Source organism: Haliotis cracherodii, unplaced genomic scaffold (genome assembly GCF_022045235.1).
Source record: "Haliotis cracherodii isolate W230 unplaced genomic scaffold, xgHalCrac1.p SCAF_13, whole genome shotgun sequence".
NCBI classification, from domain to species: Eukaryota; Metazoa; Mollusca; class Gastropoda; order Lepetellida; family Haliotidae; genus Haliotis; species Haliotis cracherodii.
The window spans coordinates 40638123-40657030 of NW_027266268.1; the positions used below are offsets into that span (position 1 = coordinate 40638123).

The 18908-nt window shown below is 40.1% G+C and overlaps 1 protein-coding gene across 1 annotated transcript in view; it reads left to right on the forward strand.

The window, feature by feature from the left end:
- Positions 1 to 18726, forward strand: part of LOC139459935 (carboxyl-terminal PDZ ligand of neuronal nitric oxide synthase protein-like) — a 215285-nt gene extending 196559 nt beyond the window's left edge. The window contains exons 7-10 of the mRNA XM_071241670.1: positions 7425 to 7564; positions 8018 to 8233; positions 9419 to 9556; positions 10153 to 18726. Coding sequence (XP_071097771.1) covers positions 7425 to 7564; positions 8018 to 8233; positions 9419 to 9556; positions 10153 to 10998 — 1340 coding nt within the window. The 3' untranslated portion in view covers positions 10999 to 18726. The remainder of the gene's footprint in view (positions 1 to 7424; positions 7565 to 8017; positions 8234 to 9418; positions 9557 to 10152) is intronic.
- Positions 18727 to 18908: the final 182 nt, after the last annotated feature.

Sequence of the window (18908 nt, forward strand, 5' to 3'; positions counted from 1 at the left end):
AAGTTAAAAGATGTTGCTATGTTACCTGTATTTTTCTGCTGTATGATATATATATGAGTACAGTGATCCCTCGCTACAACGCTACCTTCGGGGTCCAAATAATGGATGAGCGTTAAAGATGATCAGCGGTTTAACGAAGGTCGAGCCGTAGGTGGTAGATGACCAACAAAACAGTATACATGCTCAGCCTACCTAACACGATCTACGTTGCACGTTTCAAAAAAGATTAGACTAGAAGTTATTTATGATTCATAGTGTAAAAAAAGATTTTGTGAGTATTAATATGCGCTTTAAAAAACAAAAACACATCGTATCTCTTCAGGTGAATAAGCAGGTAGATCTATAACAAACTTGGACAATAAAAGTATAAAATTTGATATAAAACATCACCAGACATGATGATTTACCATTTGAAATGTAATTCCTGCTCTCAAAGGCATTGTTTTTTATATGAAGAGATTACCGTGTGTATTTTCTCGTAAACTAAGCTGGAAATAGCGATCAGCTGTGCACACGTTTCCTCCCAATCTACCAGTGATTCAACGTTACAACGTACCCAGTGATACCACTTGAAAGAACTTGATGCAATAATCGGAATAAATTGTATCTGAAATTATTATTTTATCAGGAATAATATATTCCAATATCATGTTATTTTAGTTGCAGCTTCCACCATATATACTTAAAATTATTAGAACCACAAACGTAGCACTTTGGAACAGATTGTATGCAGGATATCTTTTGACATATGGAACGATTTTGACAAGTCAACATGTATTTCGATTATGAAAACCTTATGTTGACATTTGATAGTCAAACTGCCTCAAATATGAATTTTAGCGAGTCATGGTATAGAATTTATGATATGTGTATCCATTCTCTGGCAACTAAAGTTCATTTCAAGGCGTCAATTCTGGTAATCTGACCGTGGTTGCTGTAGATAACAGTGAGTTGTGCGATCTACTGATCCATTCGCATACGATTTCGCTGAAATCATTGTAAACATTACTATAATTATCGAATGATATTTTGAATATAATCAAAAAACATTAGTCCAGATAAACAAGGAACATTTTTTTTTATTACCAGATATTATAATAATAGGATTAAATTGCGTACTTCAGTTCGGATTGTTGACTGGTATTTCCGGTGTTTTGTGATCAGCTGATGTTTTTTGAGATAGGGGAAAACATTGTGTCATTGGAAAACTTGAACTTTATTGAAAATGTTAGTAAATTTTGGGAGCCATGCTTTACCGCGCGCTATAACAGAGTTAGCGCTATATTGAAGGGCGCAGTAACAAGTGAACACTGTAGTTTTGTTAAGTTTATGATTCTCAGTTCAAGGTTGGACAAACAGTTCAGTCGATGACACATTTGTAAAAGGGAAATTAGGAAAAGCATACCTGCTACTTGACTGTGGGTAATATAGAGAATAACCTACCTGCTACTTGACTGTGGGTAATATAGAGAATAACCTACCTGCTACTTGACTGTTGGTAATATAGAGAATAACCTACCTGCTACTTGACTGTTGGTAATATAGAGAATAACCTACCTGCTACTTGACTGTGGGTAATATAGAGAATAACCTATACTTGACTGTGGGTAATATAGAGAATAACCTACCTGCTACTTGACTGTGGGTAATATAGAGAATAACCTACCTGCTACTTGACTGTTGGTAATATAGAGAATAACCTACCTGCTACTTGACTGTGGGTAATATAGAGAATAACCTACCTGCTACTTGACTGTTGGTAATATAGAGAATAACCTACCTGCTACTTGACTGTTGGTAATATAGAGAATAACCTACCTGCTACTTGACTGTGGGTAATATAGAGAATAACCTACCTGCTACTTGACTGTGGGTAATATAGAGAATAACCTACCTGCTACTTGACTGTTGGTAATATAGAGAATAACCTACCTGCTACTTGACTGTTGGTAATATAGAGAATAACCTACCTGCTACTTGACTGTGGGTAATATAGAGAATAACCTATACTTGACTGTGGGTAATATAGAGAATAACCTACCTGCTACTTGACTGTGGGTAATATAGAAAATAACCTACCTGCTACTTGACTGTGGGTAATATAGAGAATAACCTACCTGCTACTTGACTGTGGGTAATATAGAGAATAACCTATACTTGACTGTGGGTAATATAGAGAATAACCTACCTGCTACTTGACTGTCGGTAATATAGAGAATAACCTACCTGCTTCTTGACTGTGGGTAATATAGAAAATAACCTACCTGCTACTTGACTGTGGGTAATATAGAGAATAACTTACCTGCTACTTGACTGTGGGTAATATAGAGAATAACCTACCTGCTACTTGACTGTGGGTAATATAGAGAATAACCTACCTGCTACTTGACTGTGGGTAATATAGAGAATAACCTACCTGCTACTTGACTGTCGGTAATATAGAGAATAACCTACCTGCTTCTTGACTGTGGGTAATATAGAGAATAACCTACCTGCTACTTGACTGTGGGTAATATAGAGAATAACTTACCTGCTACTTGACTGTGGGTAATATAGAGAATAACCTACCTGCTACTTGACTGTGGGTAATATAGAAAATAACTTACCTGCTACTTGACTGTGGGTAATATAGAGAATAACCTACCTGCTACTTGACTGTGGGTAATATAGAGAATAACCTACCTGCTACTTGACTGTGGGTAATATAGAGAATAACTTACCTGCTACTTGACTGTGGGTAATATAGAGAATAACTTACCTGCTACTTGACTGTGGGTAATATAGAGAATAACTTACCTGCTACTTGACTGTGGGTAATATAGAGAATAACCTACCTGCTACTTGACTGTGGGTAATATAGAGAATAACCTACCTGCTACTTGACTGTGGGTAATATAGAGAATAACTTACCTGCTACTTGACTGTGGGTAATATAGAGAATAACTTACCTGCTACTTGACTGTGGGTAATATAGAGAATAACTTACCTGCTACTTGACTGTGGGTAATATAGAGAATAACTTACCTGCTACTTGACTGTGGGTAATATAGAGAATAACTTACCTGCTACTTGACTGTGGGTAATATAGAGAATAACTTACCTGCTACTTGACTGTGGGTAATATAGAGAATAACCTACCTGCTACTTGACTGTGGGTAATATAGAGAATAACCTACCTGCTACTTGACTGTGGGTAATATAGAGAATAACTTACCTGCTACTTGACTGTGGGTAATATAGAGAATAACCTACCTGCTACTTGACTGTGGGTAATATAGAGAATAACCTACCTGCTACTTGACTGTGGGTAATATAGAAAATAACTTACCTGCTACTTGACTGTGGGTAATATAGAGAATAACTTACCTGCTACTTGACTGTGGGTAATATAGAGAATAACTTACCTGCTACTTGACTGTGGGTAATATAGAGAATAACTTACCTGCTACTTGACTGTGGGTAATATAGAGAATAACTTACCTGCTACTTGACTGTGGGTAATATAGAGAATAACTTACCTGCTACTTGACTGTGGGTAATATAGAGAATAACTTACCTGCTACTTGACTGTGGGTAATATAGAGAATAACCTACCTGCTACTTGACTGTGGGTAATATAGAGAATAACCTACCTGCTACTTGACTGTGGGTAATATAGAGAATAACTTACCTGCTACTTGACTGTGGGTAATATAGAGAATAACCTACCTGCTACTTGACTGTGGGTAATATAGAGAATAACCTACCTGCTACTTGACTGTGGGTAATATAGAGAATAACTTACCTGCTACTTGACTGTGGGTAATATGGAGAATAACTTACCTGCTACTTGACTGTGGGTAATATAGAGAATAACTTACCTGCTACTTGACTGTGGGTAATATAGAGAATAACTTACCTGCTACTTGACTGTGGGTAATATAGAGAATAACTTACCTGCTACTTGACTGTGGGTAATATAGAGAATAACTTACCTGCTACTTGACTGTGGGTAATATAGAGAATAACCTACCTGCTACTTGACTGTGGGTAATATAGAGAATAACTTACCTGCTACTTGACTGTGGGTAATATAGAGAATAACCTACCTGCTACTTGACTGTGGGTAATATAGAGAATAACCTACCTGCTACTTGACTGTGGGTAATATAGAGAATAACTTACCTGCTACTTGACTGTGGGTAATATAGGGAATAACCTACCTGCTACTTGACTGTGGGTAATATAGAGAATAACCTACCTGCTACTTGACTGTGGGTAATATAGAGAATAACTTACCTGCTACTTGACTGTGGGTAATATAGAGAATAACCTACCTGCTACTTGACTGTGGGTAATATAGAGAATAACTTACCTGCTACTTGACTGTGGGTAATATAGAGAATAACTTACCTGCTACTTGACTGTGGGTAATATAGAGAATAACTTACCTGCTACTTGACTGTGGGTAATATAGAGAATAACTTACCTGCTACTTGGAATTATGGATTATCTGTCCCTCATTAATTCGCTCGGTTCAGTTAATCCGTAATTTCTCGTAGCTTTTGGGTTATTTTGTATTAATTCAGCATCAGCTCGATAAACCCCTCATTCCTGCTCCCCATGCAGATGCTGTAGCAGCAGTCCAATTGCTTTGAATCTGTGGAAATAAATGAATCTGTGGAAATAAAAAAGAACAACAGATTTCCTTGACAGTCAGTGAATAAAAACATCAAACGTAATCAGAGTCATGGCATTCCAAATAATAACATGGCAGAGAAATATCAGAGCTGTGTATTTGTGTTGATTATAAGCAAGGAAAAGAATCTTTAAGAACTTGAGTAATGGTATTGATTTCGATCCTCCATCTGATTGTTTGAAGGGTAATAGTTTGTGATGGACTTAATTTGTGTTGACAGCTTCGGTGTGAAATGCTGTTTCCTGTTGGGGTTGTTATCAAGTGAACATCTTGTCACTGTTGTCACACACCGACTGAATGTGTGTTTGTCATTCTCAGTGTTGTCTTGTACAGACTTGAGCCTCCACCTTCAGCAGTGTCTGTGTCGGACTCTGTAGTGTCGTGCTGTACAGACTTCAGCGGTGTCTGTGTCGGACCATGTAGTGTCGTACTGTACAGACTTCAGCCTCCACCTTCAGCAGTGTCTGTGTCGGACTCTGTAGTGTCGTGCTGTACAGACTTCAGCCTCCACCTTCAGCAGTGTCTGTGTCGGACTCTGTAGTGTCGTGCTGTACAGACTTCAGCCTCCACCTTCAGCAGTGTCTGTGTCGGACTCTGTAGTGTCGTGCTGTACAGACTTCAGCATCCACCTTCAGCAGTGTCTGTGTCGGACTCTGTAGTGTCGTGCTGTACAGACTTCAGCCTCCACCTTCAGCAGTGTCTGTGTCGGACTCTGTAGTGTTGTGCTGTACAGACTTCAGCCTCCACCTTCAGCAGTGTCTGTGTCGGACTCTGTAGTGTCGTGCTGCACAGACTTCAGCATCAACCTTCAGCAGTGTCTGTGTCGGACCCTGTAGTGTTGTGCTGTACAGACTTCAGCCTCCACCTTCAGCAGTGTCTGTGTCGGACTCTGTAGTGTCGTGCTGTACAGACTTCAGCCTCCACCTTCAGCAGTGTCTGTGTCGGACTCTGTAGTGTCGTGCTGTACAGACTTCAGCCTCCACCTTCAGCAGTGTCTGTGTCGGACTCTGTAGTGTCGTGCTGTACAGACTTCAGCCTCCACCTTCAGCAGTGTTTATCTGTGAGGGTTGCAATGTTTATCTGTGAGGGTTGCAGTACTTATCCATGATGGTTGCAGTACTTATCTGTGAGGGTTGCAGTACTATCCTTGAGGGTTGCAGTACTTATCTGTGAGGGTTGCAGTGTTTATCTGTGAGGGTTGCAGTACTTATCTGTGAGGGTTGCAGTACTTATCCGTGAGGGTTGCAGTACTTATCTGTGAGGGTTGCAGTACTTATCTGTGAGGGTTGCAGTACTTATCTGTGAGGGTTGCAGTACTTATCTGTGAGGGTTGCAGTGTTTATCTGTGAGGGTTGCAGTACTTATCTGTGAGGGTTGCAGTACTATCCTTGAGGGTTGCAGTACTTATCTGTGAGGGTTGCAGTACTTATCTGTGAGGGTTGCAGTACTTATCTGTGAGGGTTGCAGTACTTATCCGTGAGGGTTGCAGTACTTATCTGTGAGGGTTGCAGTACTTATCTGTGAGGGTTGCAGTACTTATCTGTGAGGGTTGCAGTGTTTATCTGTGATGGTTGCAGTGTTTATCTGTGAGGGTTGCAGTACTTATCTGTGATGGTTGCAGTACTTATCTGTGAGGGTTGCAGTGTTTATCTGTGAGGGTTGCAGTGTTTATCTGTGAGGGTTGCAGTACTTATCTGTGAGGGATGAAGTGTTTATCTGTGAGGGTTGCAGTACTTATCTGTGAGGGTTGCAGTACTTATCTGTGAGGGTTGCAGTACTTATCTGTGAGGGTTGCAGTACTATCTTTGAGGGTTGCAGTACTTATCTGTGAGGGTTGCAGTACTTATCTGTGAGGGTTGCAGTACTATCCTTGAGGGTTGCAGTACTTATCTGTGAGGGTTGCAGTACTTATCTGTGAGGGTTGCAGTACTTATCTGTGAGGGTTGCAGTGTTTATCTGTGAGGGTTGCAGTATTTATCTGTGAGGGTTGCAGTACTTACCTGTGAGGGTTGCAGTACTTACCTGTGAGGGTTGCAGTGTTTATCTGTGAGGGTTGCAGTGTTTATCTGTGAGGGTTGCAGTATTTATCTGTGAGGGTTGCAGTACTTATCTGTGAGGGTTGCAGTGTTTATCTGTGAGGGTTGCAGTATTTATCTGTGAGGGTTGCAGTACTTACCTGTGAGGGTTGCAGTGTTTATCTGTGAGGGTTGCAGTGTTTATCTGTGAGGGTTGCAGTACTTATCTGTGAGGGTTGCAGTATTTATCTGTGAGGGTTGCAGTACTTACCTGTGAGGGTTGCAGTACTTACCTGTGAGGGTTGCAGTACTTACCTGTGAGGGTTGCTGTACTTATCTGTGAGGGTTGCAGTACTTATCTGTGAGGGTTGCAGTACTTACCTGTGAGGGTTGCTGTACTTATCTGTGAGGGTTGCAGTACTTACCTGTGAGGGTTGCAGTGTTTATCTGTGATGGTTGCAGTACTTACCTGTGAGGGTTGCAGTACTTATCTGTGAGGGTTGCAGTACTTACCTGTGAGGGTTGCAGTACTTATCTGTGAGGGTTGCAGTACTTATCTGTGAGGGTTGCAGTGTTTATCTGTGAGGGTTGCAGTGTTTATCTGTGAGGGTTGCAGTACTTATCTGTGAGGGTTGCAGTACTTACCTGTGAGGGTTGCAGTACTTACCTGTGAGGGTTGCAGTACTTACCTGTGAGGGTTGCAGTACTTACCTGTGAGGGTTGTATTTCAGACAAGGATGCACTTGAGGAGAAGGAGCTGAACAAGGACAACGTGGATGAGCCGGTGAAGGAAGGCAGGGTGTCCCCACCTACGGAACTGGCGCTCAAACAAGCCCAGCTTCTACAGTCCAGGGGAGGTAACTCTCCAACGGTGGGTGCATGTCTGCAATATTGCAATTTAGTTTCTACTTCGATTGAAGAGAGTTTGTTGCACCTAAAACCTTTGATGTGTTTTGTCAGTCATATGAGTATTTTGGAGGCCGTCCCCATTTCTGTTATAATTTTCTGTCCTTGAACGGAGACTTGCATTTTGGGGGTACTGTTGTTTTTCTCAGGCCATACAGGGAATAATTTTTTTTTTATTTGGTAAAACCAGAAACAAAGACGTATTTTTCCATATTATCTTTGGGGACAATATTTATTTATTTTTTATAGAAATTCAATCCCATTTCCCAAGATATCTCTCTGTTGTTTCCTTGGCAACAATGTCAGAATAAGATTATATGAAATGAAGTTTTGAATTAGAAAAATTGATACCTCATATCTCTGTATCTCCTACTGAAGCCAGTCTTTGATGATGAACATGTCTGTGTTTGACAATCAGGTTGGGGGTACAACGATTACGTCCCCGCTCGGGTCTCCAGTGATGCTTGGAGAATATGCCCCCGAGTCTCAGCTCCCGCTCAGTTCTCACCACCAGATGCAGTTGATACGACAACAGTTGGAGCAGCAGCAGCACCAGACGCAGGTTGCCATAGCGCAGGTGCACCTTCTCAAGGACCAGTTGTCAGCGGAGACGGCTGCAAGGATTGAGGCACAGGTACTGCGTTCTCCAGTCAGGGGACATTTTTTGTTACATTTGTAGATGTCACTGGATATTTGTTGCCTTTTAGAGTTCAAACTGATCCCCCGGGGCGGTGACGGGTAGCTTAGTGGTTAAAGTGTTTGCCCGGGTTCAATTCCTGAGATGGGTACAATGTCTGAAGCCCATATCTGGTTTCCCCGCTGTGAAATTGCTGGAATATTGCTAAAAGCGGCATAAAACCATACTGATCCCAGCAACCTATGCTTGTCAATGTACTTATAGACCGGTTGGTCAGGCTCGGTGACTTGGTTGATGGTGTATCGCCGTACCCGCCAGAGTGGATCGTTGCTCATAATATCAATCACCATTTTGTCAGGTTCAGGCTGGATTATTTACCTGCCACCGTAATATTTGTTTGTTGTTTAATGCAATACTTCAGCTATATGACAGTGGTCTGTAAATAATAGAGTCTGGACCAGACAATCCAGAGATTGATATCATAAGCAACAATCCACGCAATTGGGATACAATGACATGCATCAACCAAGTCAGCGAGCCTGACCACCCATTCCCGTTAGTTGCCTCTTACGACGAGCATAGTCGCCTTTTACGGCAAGGATGGGTTGCTGAAGACCTATTCTACTCCGAATCTTCACGGGTAGATCCCACTTAGCGGTGACTGGACTTGCTACAATGGATAGAACAACTACGTGTACTCATTGGGTCAGTGGGGTAGACACGTGGTTAAAGTGTTGAAGACTTTGGTTCCATTCCTCACAATGGATAATGGTTAAAGCGTTCGCTCATCACGCCGAAGACCCGGGTTCGATTCCCGACATGGGTACAATGTGTGAAGCCCATTTCTGGTGTCCCCCGCCGTGATATTGCTGGAATATTGCTAAAAGCGGCGTAAAACCATACTCACTCACTCACAATGGATAAAGCCTTCTTCTGATGTCGCGGGATGTGATATCAGTCTGTGACTTTAGCCACTAGTCCAAAGTCCCAGTCTATTAATATTTCTTTCAGTGTAGTAAGCTTCCATTCATTAAGACAAAAATCTTATGAAAATCATGTCATGTGACAGGATCAGGGTAGTAGGCTCCAAACTTTTTAGCATAGACGATGATATGTCAGTAATAGGAAGAATATTGCTAAAACTGGCATAAAAAACGCTCACTCACTCACTGGGTTTTCCAGGCTCGAGCTCACCAGCTGCTAATGCACAACCGGGACCTCCTGGATCATGTGACCCAGCTGGTGTCCCGCATACAGGACCTCGAGATCAAGGTCAGCGGCGTGACGTCATCGGAGGTGCTGTTCCAGACTCCACCACAGGTATGGACTTGATACTGTGTGGGGTTGGCCTGTGTGTTAATCGAGACTGTGTAATTGAATGATGTTCATGATATTCCCCTGATGCTAGATTCATATAAATAACAATATTTGAATTAGCAGATAAGACTGCTGGGTCTGCCAAGTTGTCCGAGTGTTGTCTGCCTTTGACTCAATAAGATCCCCGTCTGCCTTGACGAAATCAAACACGCCACTGTGCTAACTACCCGGTATTGCATTTTTACAACAAAAACAACTACCTTTTCAACCATATAATCTTCTTGCAAAAAAATACATTCACCAGTCAAGCATTAAGAAAACTCCATTATGCTTTCCTTTTTTCATAAAAATATTGAAAGATGTATGTAAAATAGAAAAGTTTATTGCAAAGAAAAATGGTAGTATTAATAGATTCAACAGAAAATGGAAGGAATTATCAGCCTACTTATTATAATTTCTCAGTCAATCAATATATGTACGTACTTATATCTGATTATGTTTTAAGATTCTATGAATGACTACACGTATATACCTCATATACCAATTGAAATAAAAATATTTAAAAAAAAACAAAAAAACTATTGCATGTGGTGTTTCAGGTGCCGATGTTGCCGGACCCAACAACGCCACGCCCTGGACCAGTGTACATCCCCGAGTTCCGCGAGGTGGACAACTCATACATCAGCAACGTGTCCGACAATGCGTTGTTTGAGAACACGAAGGCAGGCCTGGACACAGACTCGCCAGACAGTGGCCATCGGGAGATGTCGTCTGAGAGCCTGTCCTACAACCTGACCCACGCGGAGTCCAATGGCTGGTGCGTGCCCTACGGCAGCGCTGCACCACCCACCACACTCGCTAACAATATCAATGGCAATCCTTTCAGGAACTCCTTCACAAACAATTCTGATGACGGGAGGAAGGAGATGAATGAGGACAAGGTGAAGGTCATCACGCCCTGTCCGCCTCAGGATGCTAGCGGGAACAGACTGGATCTGAAGGTTGGAACCAGCCACACTCCAAAAATCGATCCACCGCCCAAATTTCGTAGACCTACGCGAACAGCACATGGTTCATCCAGTTCTGGAGATCGTGATTCTAACGCCAATATTCCGTCGGACAGTGATTATTATTCAACGTATGCCAGTAGCAACACCAGCACTGTCAAGAGTAGTCATGGCAACCGCTTTGACAACTTCAACGACAACCGTGACGTGCATACGGTCGGGTCGCCACGCCAGAAGCTTGACCTGAAGGTCAACAACCTGAGCAGCAGTCCACAGCGCCCCCTAGGGATGACCGGTCAGAACCGGTGGAGGATGCGCATCAGTTACACCTCCGATGACGCAAGTGATAACTCGGAGGAGTCGAACACTCCGTCACAGACCGGCCCTCGCCGACTGGACGCGATGACTCTGGATGAATTTGAAGCCTTGAGTAGTTAACCCTGTAGAGTCCTGTTTGGACGTAAGTTGTGCTTTTGTTGACCCTCAACGTGTCCGTGCTGATCCTAATAACTCCTCCTCCGGAGTCTGTCTGCTACACATGCTTTATGTGGCCGATTCGTTCGCGCAAGAATTAGGGCTGGTACAATACACCAACTGTCAGATCCGATACGCATCACGATATCTTGGTCGCGATCCGATACGAGTCATGATACTTGCATGTGCTCTTATCTCTGGTGTGTATCATCTCTTTCATAGACAGGATAGTCAAACACCTGACACACTGACGATTTACAGATAGCACTGTCAAGTATGGCGCAATGGATGAAAATATTTACTTATTCACTACAAATGTTTACTACTAATTAGTGTTTAGTGTAACAGCCAATAAAGTAAACATTTAAGGTATGAATCAATATTTTTTACTTTGTGCGTGAGTGTGATCTATTCTTGTATCAGGAAGTAAAATATAGCGATCCACCAATTCATCAGTGTATCGTCCCAGCACTAGTAAGAATCACGTGTATCATGCCAGGCAGGGCCGAGTATCACCTGGTATCTTGCGATACCATTTGTATCACAATACGGACTGACGATACTTCTGGTGTCACGATACATCACATCAAATAGTAAGAAATGATGAAATCACTGAAATAGAACTCTTAATTCAAAAATTTATGTGTTGACATCTCAAAAACTTTAACAAAGAAAACGAGTTCCTGTTTCTATTTATAGTGTATCGAAATCTCACAAACTGACGATTCAAGTATCGTGTGTACCTAAGTATCGATGATATCGTAGGTATCGGTGAATCGTTACAGCCCTACTGGCCGCCCATCATATCACTGCAACCCCGATCACATCTGTATGCTCAGCGTTCAGCTATGTATATTGTACCCAAATTGTTCAGATGCGTATTGTTTCAGCGTTCAGGTATGTAACCTTCTCAATGATGTTTTCTTGTTTATCCTTTTCTCCGCGACTTGTGTTCAAATATCATCCAATACTCCCAGCTCCTTTGTATTGCACTCAGACTTTATCATTTAGATTTGTTTTGTGGCATTTTACACCATAGTGCTCAGATTTGTAATATTTTAGAAAAAAATATACTTTTTGCATATACCCCTTTGCATATCGTATTTACGGTGTACACTAACTGTCTCAATTGTTTACCTCTGTATATAGCACAAGCATTTTGACACTTGTTTGCACAAGTGTGTCACAAAGTATGTCTACTTGTTTACTATATGTACACACTGAAGCCATGTATACACATATATACACATGTTACATACAACACGTTGCTATACCAGCTTTATAGCATGTAGTGTTGCAGCGTGGGATTTTTTATCTATACTTTACAATTAATCAGTTTAAAATCAAAGCGTTTTACTTTTTGGAATTTATGATTTGTAGGATACGACCTCAGTTGGTGATGATAGAGAGGTCTGTGTATATCTGGATGTGTTCTGATGTGATGTCTTTGGTTTCTCATGTCGACACTGTATGCAGTCACGAGAGGAGGCAATGTGTCCCCCCACCCCCCCTTCTCGACAGGGAGGAGAGTTTGTAAGAAGATAGTTACATGGGTGTTACCTAATATTCTCAAACAAATGCATTTGTGTCATTCACATATAATCTTGATAATCATACCATATGTGACGTAATATTTTAACACTTTTGAATGTAAGAATACAGTTAATTAGTATTTGATGGCTTTGCTGTGTGGATTAGTAAGTTTGAGATGATGATGATGACCACAGCCACTATCCTCTGTATCTCCAGGGCTACACCAACCTCTGGATACTTCATTGATGCATGTCATCGATCCCAATTGCGTGGATTCATGTTCATTATGTTAATCACTGGATTGTCTGGTTCAGACCGCCGTCATATAACTGGAACATTGCTGAGTGCGGCATAGAACAACAAACCAAACCATTCCTGGTTCTTGCAATCGCAAAGTACCCAACATTTTACTGACCAGGACATGGAGACATCCTTTCCAGCAAAAAGATTTCTTTTGCGTGTCAGTTAGTTTTTCTATCTTGGATTTCTCGCAACCATAATCAATGGCATTGGCCAACCCAACAATGAGGCTGGTTTGTAACTCACATTCTGATTGGTGCGTAAGATCTAGTAGGGTAGCCAATCCAATTGGCAAATGGAAATCAAGGGCAGGTAATTTGAGACTGCGAGAACCGGGGAATGGATCCAGGGGTTGGTGTAGGTTTACTAAAATGTTGACCACTTGAACACTGGGGTTCCTGACTACAGCACATGGATAAATGTTTATTTTGTATTTGAAGAAATATGAAAATATGTATATACAATTTATATTTTGTCTGATGTTTAGACATGGAAGACTTACTACCATATTCTAGTGAGCCTTGAGTAAAGGGTATGCTTGAACATGGACGTATCTAGACTGGTGCGGCAACTACCTGATCATTAAAACCCAAAAATATGGAAAATTATCAACGAATGAGAAGTAGAAATTCTGCTGATTGTTTCTGCCTGAAATAGAGTTTGTTGAAAAGAATTCTTTATTTGTCTGTTTAATAATTCTATGAGACCTTGGTCCACTTGCCCAGAACAATCTTAGCGCTGTGATTATTGTAAATCCTTACGATTGTGATCTTAGGCTTTGGCTACAATCGCCATCCACTTGCACAAAGCGATTGAAGGCGAGGAATATTGTAAGCTACAATCGAAACTTGCAATTGGTCTGGACAAATCTTAAGTAGCTAAGATCGTTGTAGTCCCTGAATAAACTTGACAAAATGGTGTGCAAGACAGGGCTTATTTCACATAAATAATCTGCTTTATGTTCAAACATTGCCTCTTTATTTCGTGAAACTTTATGATTCGAATCTACACTTCTACAACACGAAGAATGCACCACAGATTTAACGCAAGAAATATTGTTAACTGAGATAGTGAACCACAAAACTATCGAGTAGATATCTAAAAGAATTATTCCCACCCGACTCAATGCTGAAAGAAGTGTGACACAACACACCTTTTCACTAATCAAGGGAAGGATGAAAACCTAAGTCGTCTGCAAGCGATTTGTAATGTCCATGACCTTTTAGATCAATCAAGGGCAGCTAATCTTAGTTTATACTTTAAATGGGAGTGGTTTCCCTTTGTACAAGCCGATAGAGTAGAATCTACCTTGCTCAGTGTATTAATGTTGTAGAATCGCTGAGCTCCCCTGTATTTCGTTTGGGTCACATTCGTGTCAGTTATTTTGTCTTTGGTTTATCATTAACTTAATCTACAAGTAAATACAAGCTGAAGAGCAAAATCATACGTTTTAATCTAAAATCGAGTGGGACGGGGACAAGCGTTTTAATAACTGAATTTAAAAGGAAAAAATACAGATACTCATCAAACAAGCAAATACACATGATGAGACATTTGAAATTTGTGTAAAATGTCCCATAAATAGCAAAAGTAAAATTCACACTTTTTAAAAATAATTATGAATATAATTAATACCCAGTGAATATATATTTAACAACTGCTTTCTCAAAACATTATTCTTATTTCCTGTCCATGCATTCTTGAAATCCTCGTCTTTCGGTGTTTTGAAAAGGTAATCATAACATCCTTTGTTACAGCAGCGAAACGAAAACAAGGATATATTTAGGATTTTTTTAAAAGCTCCCCCAAATAGATGACCATCCTACATTTACTTGTTATGTTATCAGGACATACTATTATTATTTATTTTAATGTGTATAATTATTGGGTCAGTAAATAATGTATTTATTCGTATTTCAATACTTTTAATAAAACATGAGTAGGTATTTCTCTAACAATTCCAAAATCATGACAGTATTAATGCCGACAAAAATATATGCCATCATACTAAAAATCATTTCCTTCAATTAATTGGGACTTTTCTTAAAACTGTGCAAGGTGCAATGGAGGGAGGTAATGTTGTGTGTCATTACCCGATCCACTTATTGTTTGCGCAGCAAGGTATGCGCGTCTGCAGACATCTGTAGACGGGTCGAGTTTAAGATATTTGCACCTCCACCATTGAAGATTTCAATCTTAGCTAGGATCGCGATCTTAAATCCAAGCCGTCTTACAATCGCGCTAAGATCAGTTTGTGGATGTGGAATAGGACAGTTGTATGGTGATTGTATAGTGGACTGTAGGCGCCTAAGATAAGTTGTTACTAAGATTGTTCTGTGCAAGTGGGCCCTGGATATATAGAGAATGACAAGTACGATATGTTCATAAGTAAAGTTTGAATTAATCCACCATTCTGTATGCCCTGTGGAGGTGAATGGATGTTTCTGAGGTGCACCTTGACTGGGGACTCTCGGTGAGACTTTGATAGGATTTCCATGAGAAGCTAGCCACGTCCAACTATATTTTTCGTTGAGGGGTACAAACAGGAAGTGGGCGTGCTTCTCCTCTGCGGCAACTGAAGAAAGGAAAGCGTTTCGGCCAACGGTTGCTCTGTCCGTCAGGGTCCATCTGATGTCCTGCACATCTAACCGGGGTGCTCAAGTTGCAACTCTGTCATCCAGACTGAAACGGGACTGGATTAATGAAACATGAACTGTTTTGTTGAGAATCAGATCTTATTGTATATCAAATCTTGTTGAAATGAAAGATTATGTTAATGGTAATTAATTGTAATAATTATATTTTATAATGGTAAAAAGTATTCACATTGTTATATACCCCGGTATATGTTTTTAATGACTTTACTAGACTGTTAAATGTTGGTGTTGAAGATACTGATTAGATTAAGGTTTGACAAATATGTATTTTACTAGCTGTTTCTGTTTGAGATAACACATGTACAGCATGTAGAGATGAGATAAATGATTTGTTTAAATGTTACTTTTGCATAAAAGGGGTGCTCAACCGACATAGAATTGTTATTAACACAATATTATACAAACTTTACTTTTTTAAGGACAGATATATGCTTACTGTCTGCACCTACAGGCTATATGATGTGGCTATGTACAATGTTGACATTACAGCTGAGGCTATGTACAATGTTGACACTTCAGCTGTGGCTATGTACAATGTTGACACTTCAGCTGTGGCTATGTACAATGTTGACACTTCAGCTGAGGCTATGTACAATGTTGACACTTCAGCTGAGACTATGTACAATGTTGACACTTCAGCTGTGGCTATGTACAATGTTGACATTACAGCTGTGGCTATGTACAATGTTGACACTTCAGCTGAGGCTATGTACAATGTTGACATTACAGCTGTAGAATGTAGTTTTATATATGTACAATGGTGATTACTTGGATATATGCACCGAGTGAGATATGAATTGTTTATCAGCAGGTGAGAGTATCACATGCCAGTGGAGACATATGTGGCTATTTTTCTACCAACTCTGTGCTATATGTTTGTACTGTGTGAGGGCAAGTCAGAGTGGTATGACTCCGGACACAATGATCCTATGCAACAGGGTTATAAGCTTATGTTATAACAGCACACTTGAGTATTTTGTCCTAGAATCCAGCAGTACCCAGGCATTTAGGAGTGTTTCTCAGAAGGTTGGGAGATTCTTATATAAGGTACTGGAGAATAAAAATAAATGTCCACGAAATCAGTACACAAATGTCACACCCTCTCTTTGACATACATTTAATAAGTACACACAGTTCCTGATGAACCCCTCATGTTTCTTGTGTGCAAATCGATTTGTGGGTTGTGATCACAAAAATGCAACCCTTTTTTTCCATAAAACTGTAAAGTAAAGCATCTCGTTGAAGTGATAAAAAAAAGTTTACAAAAAGATTACATGTGAATCAATAATCTTTTTGTGACAGTTTATCATTAGTTGACTGTTTAGGCTAGATAAAGTACCCTTCATTCTGACACATCTTTACTTCAGGTGTGTACACGGACAATGATTATAGCAAATAATTAGGACTGGATTTCAAATGTTTTCAAACTTAATTCTAATACTTTATGGACTAATGGACTAATTGTGTTAATCTCCAACCTGTGCAGAACTTTGAACATGAATGCGAAGGGATGACCTAGAAAGCATGAAGACAGCATTGCTGGAAGCACTCATTAATTACTCCACCTTAATAAGATAAGGGACATTCAGCAGACAGTGGGGAAACAGGATGTCAGAAGCATTCATAAAATCCCCAACATAATATTGTTAAGTCACATTCGGCAGAGGCAGTCATAAAATGTGCAGCATCATTGATTGAAGTAAGATTCAGCAAATAATACTTAAGAAGAGCACTTAATATCGCCAGCATGTTTAAGTGAAGTAAGATTTGGCAGATTGTGTTGAAACGACACAGTTGGGGGAATTCCCAGAATCTCCAGCATAATTATGTGAAGCACGACTCAACAGTTGGTGTGGGGAGGTTTTTGTGAGGTTGATGGCCATGTCTTTTAATACTTCAGACTACAACGACAAGTGAAGTTTACTCCTTTATAAACAAAATTAATTTTAAACTTGCATAAATTACATTGGGTATTATTTAATACTTTACTGCTGGAAACAGTCACTCTGCTCAAATTAAAGATCCACCCTCTTGTAGTGTCATCCCTCCCCAGTACCAGATTCCAGCATGGTACTATACCTACTAAGTAGTCGATACTTACTTAGTACTAGATACTTAGTACAAAACAATGGTCTTTGATAGTCTTTTGGGACCAGATCAATAAGAACCACCAAGTGAAGATCATGTGAATATAAACCCACTTATCATGTGAAAATTAACATCAGTGAAATGAATACAGATTCTATCCATCATCATCTTAATTACAAAGATCGAGAGTTAGCTCATTGCTCATTATTTACTATTTTAATTTTTGGAGACATGAAATGATAACGGTAATGGGTTTTCTAAGTAATGTGTGAGTATGGTGAAATACAGAATAAAATACTACTGTTATATTTTCATAATTAATTGTTATGATTAACATGTCGATGATCATGATGATGCCAGTGAGGGGATCGAAGCGAGTGAGGGCTTGCAAAAGAAGGTATATATGTGTCATGAGTGAACAACGCCATAGAGACTGTTTACACAGTTGTGTATCTTAATGAATTACGATCTGGTACACCTACCAGGTGTACATGATGTAAATGTGTGTTACGATATGTGTAAGTTGCATTCTACTTCATATATACAGGATGTGAAATTGTGTTACAATTTAGAGTAAATTGCGATGTTATACATCTACACTGGAAGTGTCTGTGAATTAACAAGAGTGTTTGGGTGACGAGCAACATGTCATGATGAGCTAGTTCTTGGCAAGAAGCACTACAAATGTTACGATGGTCTTTACAAGAGACATTACTTAAGTGTTACGATGAAGGTGTTTGCAAGAGGTAATACTCAAATGTTATGATGAAGGTGTTTGCAAGAGGTAATACTCAAATGTTATGATGAAGGTGTTTGCAAGAGGCAATACTCAAATGTTACGATGAAGATGTTTGCAAGAGGCACTGCTCAAAGGTTAGGATGTGTTAAATCTAGTCAAGATGTATTGAGTGTGGATTACCAAATAGAATGTATCTAAAAGATGTGTGAGGAATTATGAGGTATCTTTTACACCAGACTTCCTCACTGCAAGAACGAGGTGACACAGTCCCCCGGCAGGTGTGACATGGTGACACAGTCCAGACAATTGTTGATGTCACCGGGAACATGTACAGAATCATTGTAATATAAGCCCTGTTCATGTTGAATAAAACAAACCAAATAGAAGTCTGACAGCTTTGTGTTCTATTTATGTCTTTTTGTGGAGTATAAGTTTGTTGTGTGTATGATCTGTTAACAGTTCTGAAGGTCATATAAGACAGACAAGTTTATTATTGTCACACAGTTCTGAGATGCCCACCTGGTGACCTAGTTCCACATCACACCATTGTGAGATAC